Source organism: Crinia signifera, chromosome 8 (assembly GCF_055691185.1).
Source record: "Crinia signifera chromosome 8, ASM5569118v1, whole genome shotgun sequence".
Taxonomy (NCBI): Eukaryota; Metazoa; Chordata; class Amphibia; order Anura; family Myobatrachidae; genus Crinia; species Crinia signifera.
In genome coordinates, this window is record NC_139224.1 from 18,669,737 (window position 1) to 18,683,374 (window position 13,638).

Consider the following 13,638-nt stretch of genomic DNA (forward strand, 5'->3'; position numbering starts at 1 on the left):
GAAAACGCTGGGCATACGTATGGTAATGCGGCCGTGACGCACGTGTGGGGGGGCGGACATATGACATTGCCGGATGTCAGCTGCCCGCCCAGATCCATGCTTTTGCACGGAGAAATGCCCGTGTGGTCTGAGGTTGCGGGAGCTGCCTGGCCACTCGGTCCTGCATTCGATGGTCTGCGACCATCGAATGATGGGGGAGGTTCCCTGAGATGGAGGAGGTGTATTCATGAGAAATACACGTGCGGTCCGTTCGGACAGCTTCTTACCGCGTACGGACAGAGTTGGCGATCCGTATGGAAGGCGGGGTTTAGGACGCACGGTGCTGGCCGCATATTCGGATCCGGCCGCACCGATCAGAATAAGGGCCTAAGTTATGTACTGTAGGGCCAGATGCACCAAGTTTAAAAAATGACAGAGTAGAGAGTGATGAACCAGACAATAAACCTACAACTGTCATTTTTCAAACCCAGCCTGTAACATGACATTTAGGAGCCGGCTGTCTGATTGGGTGCATCTCCCCAGAAATATTTTTTTTACATTTATTTCAGTATTTTAGTGAACAGAAGCCCAGTTTGCACAATGGTGTCTCTGCACTGTGTCCATATCCCCCATTGTGGCATCACCGCCAGTGACAGGAGATTCCCACTGTGAAAATAGATTCCCAGTGTCCGTAGGTCCCTGATGTGGCATTTATCACCCTCGGTGCCCGGTGTACCTCCCCAATAGCTCCATTGTAGGGCCTTCCCCTCAGGGCTGGCAACAGACAGTGCAGGGACAAACGCAGGATTTCCATGGGGGATTTCTGTACATGTTCTGCGTGTAATTATATATTTATATAGAAAGAAGGATGGTCCGGCCCAGCCGCTTTATGTCTCAGCTCCGGTGGGTGCCCGCAGACGACTTCAATAGTAATATAGGTAACAGGAACGGCAGCCCTCCAACCTTTTAAAAAAAGTGATCGATTTATTAGCAACGTTTCAATACAACAAATGTATTTTCCTCAGGCTCAGAACTAACGTGCATCAAGTCAACACTGACCTTTTAAACACAACAATCAGCGTCAGGTCTCCCGCGGCGTGCGCGCCCGGTGCCGTCAGCGCTCCATAGTGACGTCACCCTCTGTGAGCCGTAGCCGGCATCTCTACATAGTGATAGCTGGGTTGTCTAGGCAACCAACTCCGTTCCCCGCCACACAATAACAATATATACAAATACAAACACACATAAAACATCCATATCAAAAATCCACAATGCCGCATATATACATGTATCAGAAACATTGCAATTATTATAATAATTACATGTATCAAAAACATTACTATTTATACATCAGTACTTTTACATATCTTCAATATTAACTGTTTAACTGAGGGATTAAACATTACATATTCATTTTTATTTGATCAAGCCACTATTAATTAAATGTTTCTAATCCTAATGCCTCATTTAATCCCCGTGGCGCTATTGTATCAAGGCGCATAATCCGTGTGGCTTCACATTGAAGCAACGCTCTACCTCCGTCTCCACCTCTGACAGAAGCCACAACATGATCTATCATACGATATTTTACACTAGTCAAAGAGTGTCCAACAGCTGCAACATGACGCGCTCCTGGTTGTTGGCTACTGCCCGAGACCAGCGCTGCCGTAATAGCTGAGCGGTGCACTGACATTCGCTCTTTCAAAGAACGTTCTGTCTTTCCAATATAGATAAATCCGCATGGACAGACTATCTGGTATACAACAAATTTTGTATTACATGTTAGTGTGTGTCTAATCTTTAGCGATTTACCAGTTTGAGGATGGTAAAAGGTATCCCCCGGAATGAGGAATTTACACGTGACACACGTACACCTTATGCATATCCTCCAACATGACCAATTCCATTAGGTACAAAATGCTCTGTTTCTGGACTTCCCTGCCAGTGGCAGTTGCAGAGGCGAGGCTGCAGCACAGTCCAATATTCATAAAGGGGAGCCACTCCAAACATCACTGTCCTGGGCTCACTGACAGTTGATGTGACCCCCCTCTTTGAATTTTGAACTGTGCTGGAGTCCAACCTCTGTAACTGCCACTAGTAGGGAAGTCCAGGAACAGAGCATTTTGTACCTAATGGAATGGGTCATGTTGGAGGGTATGCTTATGCATCCTAGAGTTTCTCTACGGGTACTCATAGAGTCAGTATATTACAGCCGTATATTCGTGAACAACCAAAATATTTTGGACACAACATCTTTACTACACAAATTATTGGTGATTCCCATATTATATGAAGATGTATGGTTACGTACTGTAGATGTAGGCAGGTTATATACTGCAATCCCTCATGAAGACGGTTTAGCTGCTGTACAACAATTTTTGAGTAATCTTCCACACTATGAAGGTCCTGAAATTCCATTGGTCATCCAGTTATTAAGATTGGTACTCACAAAAAATGTCTTTGTTTATCGAGATGTGTTTTATCTACAAAACATCGGGTGTGCAATGGGGCGGCGGACACTCCCACATTTGCAAACATATTTATGTTTAAAGTAGAACAAGAGGTATTTCTGTGCGGACGTCAATGTGGCGGACAGAATTTTATTCTATGTCCGCTTTATTGATGACCTGTTGTTGTGTTGGAAAGGTCCGTCAGAGGATCTGAAACGATTGATTGATGAACATAACAAAGGATTGAGTACCATAAAATTTACCTATGAAGCAAGTCAGAGTGCCATCAGCTTTTTAGATGTCTGCATTGAAGGTAATGATGGTATATTGAATACAAGTTTGTTCTCAAAAGACACAGATAGAAACAATCTCTTACATGCGTCCAGTTGTCATCCTTAAGGTAGTATCCATGGGTTACCATGCTCACAACTCATGAGGGTTAACCGCATTAACTCAAATTAAAGCAGAAGAATAAATGAATGATATGATAGATACATTCATGAAGTGTGGGTACCAGAGAGACCATTTATTACAATCTAAAGAACAAATAGGTCAAATGGATAGGAGTAAATTACTGACACCTAAATTAGAATCTGCTGATTGTACTACGAGGGAGGAGTTTTTACTATGGGTCAGTACTCCAGGATGCATAAGGTGTACGTGCGTTACGTGTAAATTCCTCATTCCGGGGATACCTTTTACCATCCTCAAACAGGTAACATGCAATACAAAATTTGTTGTATACCAGATAGTCTGTCCATGCGGACTTAGCTATATTGGAAAGACAGAACGTTCTTTGAAAGAGCGAATGTCAGCGCACCACTGAGTAATTAAGGCAGCGCTGGTCTCAGGCATTAGCCAACAACCAATAGCGCATCATGTTGCAGCTGTTGGACACGCTTTGACTAGTGTAAAATATCGTATGATAGATCATGTTGTGGCTTCTGTCAGAGGTGGAGACAGAGGTAGAGCGCTGCTTCAATGTGAAGCCAGGTGGATTATGCCCCTTGATACAATAGCCCCACGGGGATTAAATGAGGCATTAGGATTAGGAGCATTTAATTATAATAGTGGCTTGATCAAATAAAATTGAATATGTAATGTTTAATCCCTCAGTTAAACAGTTAAGATTGAAGATATGTAAAAGTACTGATGTATAAATAGTAATGTTTTTTGATACATGTAACTATTATAATAATTGCAATGTTTCTGATATATGCAGCATTGTGGATTTCTGATATGGATGTTTTATGTGTGTTTGTATTTGTATATATTGTCATTGTTATTGTTTGGCGGGGAATGGAGTTGGTTGCCTAGGCAACCCTACAAACTATCACTATGTAGAGATGCCGGCTACGGCTCACAGAGGGTGACGTCACTATGGAGCGCTGATGGCACCGGGCGTGCATGCCACGGGAGACCTGGCGCTGATTGTTGTGTTTAAAAGGTCAGTGTGGATGCACTTTAGTTTTGAGCCTGAGGAAAATACATTTGTTGTATTGAAACGTTAATAAATCGATCACTTTTTTTAAAAGGTTGGAGGGCTGCAGTTCCTGTTACCTATATATATATATATATAAATATATATATATATATATACAGCTTATATTTTTGGTTCTCAGATGGCGCTGATACTACACCAGTGCAGCCCACCTCACACACAAGACCTTCACCACAGGCCTTAAAAACGTTTAGATATAGTGTTGGGGTTTGTGCATATGGGCGCTTAGGTGATAAAACTACCGTATATACGTAGTATAAGTCGACCCGAATATAAGCCGAGGCACCTAATTTTACAACAAAAAACTGGGAAAACTTATTGACTCAAGTGGGACCCTCGCTCGAGTATAAGCCGAGGGGGGCTTTTTATGGTATTAGATAAAATTATGTCAATACATACACACTTGAAATCCACCTGTTTGACTGTGGTTCTAAATATCAAGACCTCAACCTGTGTGTAGAACTTGAACAGATACACAAGGCGCACTCACCACAATAAAATCCAAATATGTTTTAATGGTATTTGCAGAGATCAATTATTTCATTTACTTGTCACATAGTGGTTGTAGTCGACGTTTCGGCCACTAGAGGGCCTTTGTCAAGAGAGATCTCTTGTGCTGTGAGTAGGGTGGGCAATCCCGGGATCGGGATCGGCGGGATCCTGGGATTTGACCCCTAAAACGCCGGGATTTCAATCCCGGGATTGGAGTTTCCTATCCTGGGATTTCTGGATTGGAATGCCGGGCAGCGTCTGTGCAAGTGCTCAGACGCTGCCCGGCTACTCCCGTCCCGGCATTGTGGCTCTGCGCAGCGTGACGAGGCCAGAGATCACGCTGCGCAGGCCAAGCAGCTGCACAGCCCCATCCAGGGTGTGCAGCATGACGATGTCAACGCCCGCCTGCCTGCCCGGCCGCCCACACACCTCCCTGACCGGCTCCTGCTGCCGGCTTGTGGCGTGAAGTGGCCGCCTCCCGTCATCAGCAGTCGCCCGCCCAACCTCCCAGCTTCACCGACCACCTGCCGGGCCGCACTACACCGCACATGTAAGTAAATATGCGGGGCGGCCGGGGCGGGTTTTTTAATTAGGGAAGCCAATCCTGGGATCCCGGGAATCCCGGGATTGGGCATTTTTCAATCCCGAATTCCGGGATTGAAATAAATGCTCCGGGATTGACTCCCTAGCTGTGAGGATGTACAGTATCTGAGTATCTGTCTTGACAAAGGCCCTCTTGTGGCCGAAATGTCGACTACAACCACTATGTGACAAGTAAGATGAAATAATTGATCTCTGCAAATACCATTAAAACATATTTGGATTTTATTGTGGTGAGTGCGCCTTGTGAATCTGTTCAAGTTCTACACCCAGGATATTGTTGGAACATCTTTAATGTTGCCTTAGGAGATGCACCCCATACAGTATGTTGACAGGGGCTGGTCGGGAGTGCGGACATTCCAATAAAAGACACATTGTGACATTCCAAAGACAAACACATTATACATATACACAGCATATATATACACACACATATGCACAGAAATACACACATAGCATACATAGACACATCATATGCAAACAGCATACATGCATACATACATACATGTATTATATGCACACAGCATACATACACACATCATAAATACATATAGCATACATACACACATCATATGCACACAGCATACATACAAACATATGCACACAGCATACATACATGTATCATATGCACACAACATACATACACGTATCATATGCACACAACATACATACACGTATCATATGCACACAACATACATACACGTATCATATGCACAGCAGCTGTTAACAAGAAGCAGCTGCAAGCATTCGCTCAGTCTGCACCAGGCTTTGTTTAAAGTTAATAAATAAAAATAGGTCGTATACCTACATACATACACACATACATACATAAATACATTACATACATACATACATACATACATACTACCCAAATTGTGAAAAAGTGCGAAGGAACTAAGTTGGGGGCGTGGCCTAGCGGTCAAATATATATATATTTGACATATTTAATAAGAATGTATTCACTTAGAAATTAATATTCTGTACATGTATTTATTAGGGAGTCACATACAAATCCCCAACCCCATTTTAGCAGGTCCACACCCTTATATTAGTCATCGGTGATTATATAGCCACTATATACAAATACACATGAAGTGTACAGTATTATCAGGCAGTGAGGTAGGCAGAACACAGTCCTTTATACATTACGGGCTAGGTGCAGCACTGCATCCCGGCTCCTCTCCCCTGCCGCCATCAGGGGGTACTATGGGGACAATTGTCTCGGGCTTTGCCGCTCTGAAGAGAGGGGAGGGCCCGGGCCACTTTACCGGAAAACCACCCGCCAAAGCCGCATTCTCTAATCTGGCCGCGGGTTGCCCGTCGTACACAGCAGCTTCCTTTACTTGTCAGCGCCATGCCACGGGTTGCCTGCTGTTCACTGCCTGCCACTCAAACAGCGGCAGGATACACAGAGGTGGTGGAGACAGACGCTAGAGGTGCTGCTGCCAGGCCATGACAGGGGTGCAAAGAGCGGCAAGCGCCACCTAGAAGTGTGGATTCCAGGAGCACTGGCGTGCAGTGTGGATCCCCAGGCAATGTGCATGTATTCCCCATGCAAAGGAGCATGTAACTCCCCCTGGTAACAAGCATTTAAACCCCCCTTGTGGCAATGAGCATGAAACCCATGGTAAGGAGCATGGTATTTTAGATTTGATCTAGATTTGATTTGATTCGATTAGTCTTGCCTGCTTTTCTATTCGATTTACACTACATGGGAGCACGCATCGGCATGCATTGTATGAGGAAAAACCATTAGATTCCGATTAGATTTTGCTTCTTTATACAATTTGCACGTAGCAGTGCGGGCGAGGGGGCCATAGACTCAAGTAGCGCCCATAGGAATGCCCAGCGTTTCGTGGGAATTTCCATGGTTATTTATTTTCCCCTGACGCAGGTGCCGGGGGGCAGGCAGCTGATATCACCGGATGTCAGCTGCCCGCCCTCTTCCCGTACCAAGGCGCCAGAGAGGGACTTAGATTTGTGAATGCCTTAGAAAGTGGCTAAGGTACATTCCAATAATCGGAGTTAGAGAGGATACATTTGGATGATAGTTTTAATGGATTCTCTGGTGATAAATTGATTGTTCTTGAAAATGTTGCAGCAAAGAAAGTTCTTATGTTTGAGAAACTTTTTGTAACTTTTTTATCTCTTTTTTTTTTTTTAAGGGACAACATTGGCTCCTAGAATTTTCTATGGTTGTGGTCTTTGGGGCCTCTGCTTGTTTAAGCATTTTCCCCCGCTTCCTCCCATGCCATGATATCAGTAATGGTTCAGTCGTTATCTGCAGATACCGTCACCTGAAGAGCGTACCTCCCATAATTTCAGACAGGGTCATTGTCCTGGACCTGTCTCTCAATCACATCTCACATCTCACAAACAAATCCTTCTCTGGTCTCCCAAACCTGGAAACTCTCAACATTAGTAACAACTGCCAGCCCGAAAACCTGAGGCCGGACAAGGAACGCTGCTCTCTCACTATTGAGCTGGATGCTTTAGTGAATCTTGAACACCTGAGCAACCTGGATCTTAGCGGCAACAGTCTGAGATCTGTCCCTCCTCTCCCGGAGAACATTAAGTATTTAAATCTCAATCTCAACCACATTTTCAGATTGACGGAGAAGGCTCTTTCTGGAGTAAATAAACTGAGGTCTTTAATTATTGGTGGGAACTGCTATTACCTTAATCCATGTTACACCGAGTTTACTATCTCAGAACATGTCCTCAGAAATATCACAACGTTGGAAACATTGCTGCTGGATTTTAATAACATAAGTTCTTTCCCCAAGAACATTCCACCTTCTCTAACAGACCTTAATTTGGGAGAGAACAAGATTTGGAAGTTAGACCAGGAGGATCTATGCCGCCTGCCCAATCTGCGGAAGCTGGACATGCGGTGGAACTGTCAGCGGTGTGACCATGCAGCCCAGCCTTGTTTCCCATGCCTAAATGACAGCGCCTTGCAGCTGAGAGCTGGAGTGTTTGATTGCCTCCGCAACCTTGCCTACCTCAACCTCAGGGGGAACTCCATCCCCACCATAGACAGCTCTTTATTTAGCAGATTGCACAATTTGAACGTTTTAATTTTGTCCGACAACTTACTAGACTTTGAAAAAGAAACCTTTTTTTCTCAATTAAAAAATGTACAAACCTTAGACTTAGAGTATAATTTTCACCCATATAGAATGCATGAGCGGCTGGTCATAAATCCCAGCGCAGTCGCAATGACGTCACTAAATCGGATATCCCTAGTTGGATACTATGTCAATATTCTGGACTTTGAAGGTATTGAGCCATTGCTCAGGCTGCCAAATCTGAAAATTCTAAGCCTCCGAACAAACTTTCTACTCCAGGCGAACTTAAGTATGTTCCTAATTAATAAGAATTTACGCATTATAAGCTTGGCGGAAAATCTAATATCGTTTGAATCTACCTGTAAAGCAGAAAGGGGAAGGTCAGATGCGACTGTTCCTCTCCTGAATAAACATGAAAATGCAATTGCCGGCTGGGTAGAACCTGTAAACATCAATAGTAAACATCCTGATGCCACCAACGTTGAGTATCCAGAGTGCTGGCATTATCAGCGGTCGGTCGATCTATCTTTTAACAACTTAATGAGTTTGCACTCAGATAACTTTGTGGGCATGGAAGATGTAGAATGTCTAAACATGAGCTATAACTTCATCAATCAACGCTTAAACGGCTCTCAGTTTGGCCATTTGAAGTCGCTACGCCATTTGGATCTCTCGCACAACAGATTTGACTTGTACTACTACGCTGCTTTAAGTGAGCTCCCCAAACTGAAGATACTCAATCTGGCTAACAATGACTACCAGTTCATGATGAGAGGTGTTAACCACAGGCTCAATTTCCTGGAAAACCTCACTTCTCTGGTAGAACTGAATCTCAACAACAACTTGATTGGCTTGCGTATAACGAAGGAGCTGAAGAACCCATCTTTGAAGAAGCTCTTCTTCAGGAAGAACGAGTTAGTCAATTTGTGGCAATATGGCAAAGAGACGTATACCACCATGTTCACCAACCTTACAAGCCTGAAAGTTCTGGACATTAGCGCCAATCAACTCTTCGTCATCCCAATATCCGTTTTAGAACATTTACCTATGTCACTTGAGGAACTCTTCATTTCAAAGAACAACCTGTATTCCTTTCACTGGGACAATATAGTCCACCTTGGCAATCTGACTCACTTAGACCTCAGTTTTAACAAACTGACATGGTTAAACAGCAGCATCATCAGCATCGGGAGCAAGCTAGTCTTCTTAAATCTCAGATCCAATAGGATAAGTTCCCTAAACGAAGAGTTTTTTTATTCGCACACAAATTTAAAGCATCTGTTCTTGAGTAACAACCGCATTAAAACGATAGATGTACGAAGTTTTCCCAAGCAGCTCCTCCAAACATTACATATTCTAGATGTAAGCCAAAATCCCTACGAATGTACCTGTCGCAACAGCTGGTTCATTCAGTTCCTGATGGAGACGAACGTTACCGTGAGCCATCTCTCAGAAGGAATGCAGTGCGACTCGCCAGACACAGTGAGGACCAAGTCACTTCTCACCATGAATCCAGAGTCGTGTCAAGACTTTTACGGCAGAATGTGCTTCGTCTGCTCTTGTCTGCTGGTGACCACCTTCATAGTCATTGTGGTCATCTGGCAGCTCTTCTCCTGGGATTTGTGGTACACTATCAAAGTCATCAAGGCATGTATCACACGTTACACACACTTACCTGGAGGAACATGGGAGGAGTATGACGCCTTTATAGTTTTCGATACAAAGAACCATGCTGTGACGGACTGGGTCTATCATGAACTTCTGGTGCAGCTGGAAGGATCTGAAAGGGATAAGTTCCATTTATGTCTGGAAGAAAGAGACTGGGCAGTTGGGAAACCCTGTATTGAGAATCTGTATGAAGCCATATACAGGAGCAAACGGACGGTTCTAATCCTCACACATGAAGGATTTAATACTGGTCTCCTGTGTCATGCCTTCCTAATGTCCCATCAGCGGCTGCTGGACGAGAAGAAAGATGTTTTGGTTCTCGTGACTCTCGATGAAAAGATAAAAATGTCTAGATACTTACTGACAAGGAAGAGGCTCTGCCCAAACAGCTTCCTGAGCTGGCCGAGGAACCCCAGGGCACATGCCCATTTCTGGCACAGCCTGCGGGTACTTTTAAGAGGAGGCAGCTCCCATTACTATGACCCTTGCCTCCGAAAACAGCTGGGCCGCTAGCCTTTGGGTTGTCCACGTTCCATAACTCGCTCATGTGACACAGGAATACTATGGGCCTGATTCAGACCTGCTCGCTAGGCTGTGAGTGTACGGAGCCCAGCGAGAAGCCTCCCGGCTAAACGCGTGCCATCCGGCCCCTGATTGTGCCCTGCTCACAGCGCCAAGTCTAGACTCACTTGGCGTTGGGAGAATGAGGCCACTAATGACGTTAGTGGCCCTCCCTACCAACGGCCGTGGAACGCCCCTAAACGCCCACAGGGTGTCAATCCCCTTCGGTCGGATGGCTCACGAATGCGCACTGCATACCATGCGCGGTTGTTGGTTGTGAATTCTCAGGGCAGCGAGTGGATCTGAATCAGGCATTATGAGTGGCTGTATGTACAGTATGAGCATGTTGGAATACAGAGGGAACGTTACATGGATTTATATGTTTAGTATGTAAAATAAAAGATACAAAAAGTGTTTGGAATAAAAATGCCACCATATTCTATCCCATTGTAATAAATATAATCTCAACGACACGGAACTTGCCCATTATTTTATAATAATGTGACACATAATTCTATGTCTTTAGGTTTCATGATAACAATAAAAATACATCTCATTCTAAAACCACAGCCGTGCTTTGCTCCATAGTGGCTCCGTGGCCCTGTTCCTGACGGAATCCAGACCCCTTTTCACACTTTACCTTCTTTACCTTCGGCGTGGGCGCCCATTGGGCACAGTACAGTGTGCCGAGCGCAGAACCTGTCCTGAAGCACGGCGTGTGAAGCGAGGGGACGCAGTACGCTAATTGGGGGTGCACATGCTCAGTTGTCAGCATTAACACAAAAAATTAGAAAAATGCACGTTGATCTTTTCACATGTCAACATTTTTATGTCCACCTTTTTCTTCTGTGTCAAGGGGAAGGCCTAAGATGTACTTACTATGGGTTCGTTGGTGGAGAACAGAAGATACAGAATAGATTCTATGTAATGCAGTATGGTTCTGGCTGGATACATTATATACATGTTCCCAGAATGCATTTACATGGAGCATAAGAAATGTCGGCGGATACTCCATTATCCTCTCTGCTCCCTGTACAATCTCGTAACCATGGTGCCGACATACAGTAGACGCATGTATGAGTACTGGACTATAATTACTGGTCCACTAGATGTACCCCCTGCAAGATGACGGAACCAAAAGAGGGTAGACTGATGGACACTCTATGAAATAGACATTGTTGGGCCCAGCAAATTGCCAAATGCCATATGTTAGTGACCACGCTTTGTCACACTTGTGGCCCAAGGCTATGTTACCGTGTAAAACTACCGCTATTTATTAATATAAATAAAATGAGTACCTGTCCCCACGTTGGCATGCTATTTCATGCCTGAAACATTGTTGGAGTTATGGTTGCCTATTGAGACCTTTTGCGCACAGAATCAGCTATAAGTTATGCCGACGTGGAGCCACAGAAGTGACTGCTGTCAGTGAGTCGGGGATGTGCTGCTGTCAGTGAGGTGGAGATGCGCTGCTGTCAGTGAGGCGGGGATGAACTGCTGACAGTGAGGCAGGGATGTACTGCTGTCAGTGAGGTGGAGATGCGCTGCTGTCAGTGAGGCGGGGATGAACTGCTGACAGTGAGGCAGGGATGTACTGCTGTCAGTGGGGCGGGGATGTGCTCCTCTCAGTGTGGTTGGGATGTGCTGCTGTCAGTGAGGTTGGGATGTGCTGCTGTCAGTGAGGCGGAGATGCGCTGCTGTCAATGAGGTGGGGATGTGCTTCTGTCAGTGAGGCGGGGATGCGCTCCTGTCAGTGAGGTTGGGAGGTGCTGCTGTCAGTGAGGTTGGGATGTGCTGCTGTCAGTGAGGCGGAAATGCACTGCTGTCAGTGAGGGGGGGATTTGCTTCTGTCAGTGAGGTGGGGATGCGCTCCTGTCAGTGAGGTTGGGATGTGCTGCTGACAGTGAGGTGGGGATGTGCGGCTGTCAGTGAGGCGGAGATGCGCTGCTGTCAGTGAGGTGCCGATGGGCTTCTGTCAGTGGGGCGGGGATGCGCTCCTGTCAGTGTGGTTGGGATGTGCTGCTGTCAGTGAGGTTGGGATGTGCTGCTGTCGGTGATGTGAGGATGCACTGCTGTCAGTGAGGTGGGGACAGGTGCGTAGGGAGGATGGAGCCGGTGGAGCATGAGCTCCGGGACATCAAAGGGCGACGGAGCCCGCTCCCTGCTCTGCCCAGCTCAGTGATGTAGCTAGGGCTCCGTAGGGGAGCCGGCGTCATGGGGGCGCAGGGTGGTGATTCTAGCAGATTTGAGGGCAGCCACTGCAGCGCAGAAACAGACACAGAGAGCACTGCTGCAGCTGCTTGATGGCTGTCACCAAGCTCCGCCTCCAGCAGCCATCAGCACTGGCTCTGGACAGAGGAGACGGACACTCCTAAGAGCTGCAGAGGGACTCCCAGCCCATGTGGCCACGAGGAGGAGGTTGCAGCCTACACCAGGAGAAAGACATCCCAGAACACAGGAGGTAAAGTCTGCCCGGTAAGGAGCGCTGGTGCCGCTGTGGGAAACCTGTAGCATGTGAGGCGGAGGGAGTGAGGGGTGTAGCCTTCAGCGGAGGTCGGCTGCTGGCTGCTACTGAAGCTGAAGACAGAAGTGTGCAAACTTAGAGTACCCTTTCCCTCTTCATGTTACCCAATTACTCCCTGTCGCCCCTTTCCTCTCCCTGTAAGTGTCGCCCCTTTTCTCTCCCTGTCACCCTTGTCCTCTCTGTCACCCTTACCATCTCCATGTCACAATTACCCACTCCTTGTCACCCACTATCTCCCTGTCCCCCCTATCCCATGGTTGCCTACCCTCCCGGAATGGCCGGGAGTCTCCCGAAAATCGGGTCCTCCTCCCGCCCCCCCGGAAAGGTGGGCAACCCTCCTGGATTCAGGGGGACCTCCACTGCGCCCCCCGATTGCGGCCGTCTTCCACCGACGTCCGCGGGTCTCAAAGGAGGGGGCGGAGCTTAAATGTCACAATCACGTCATTTTAGCCCCGCCCCCTCCAGAAAGATCCGTTATTTTGGCTATTTTGCATCATGGGGGCGGGGCTTAATGGCACCATGGTCAAGCCCCACCCCCAGAACTGCTGCTGAAAGTCTCCTCTCCTCTCAAAGTCGGCAACCCTGCCCTATCCTCAATGTCACCCTTACCCTCTCCGTGTCACCCTCACCCTCTCCGTGTCACCCTTTCTTTCTCTATGTCACCATTTCCGTCTCCATGTCACCCTTTCCTTCTCCTTGTCACCCTTACCCTCTCTTTGTCACCCACTATTGCTATGTTACCCTTACCCTCGCCTTGTCACCCACTATCTCCCTGTCACCCTTACCATCCCC

General features: G+C 46.4%; 1 protein-coding gene across 1 annotated transcript; it reads left to right on the top strand.

Annotated features, from left to right (window-relative positions):
- Window positions 1-7,203: 7,203 nt before the first annotated feature.
- On the top strand, window positions 7,204-10,784 carry LOC146026950 (toll-like receptor 7). Its single transcript, XM_083157983.1, has one exon. The coding sequence runs from the start codon at window positions 7,215-7,217 to the stop codon at window positions 10,272-10,274; it is 3,060 nt and encodes a 1,019-aa protein (XP_083014109.1). The 5' UTR covers window positions 7,204-7,214; the 3' UTR covers window positions 10,275-10,784.
- Window positions 10,785-13,638: the final 2,854 nt, after the last annotated feature.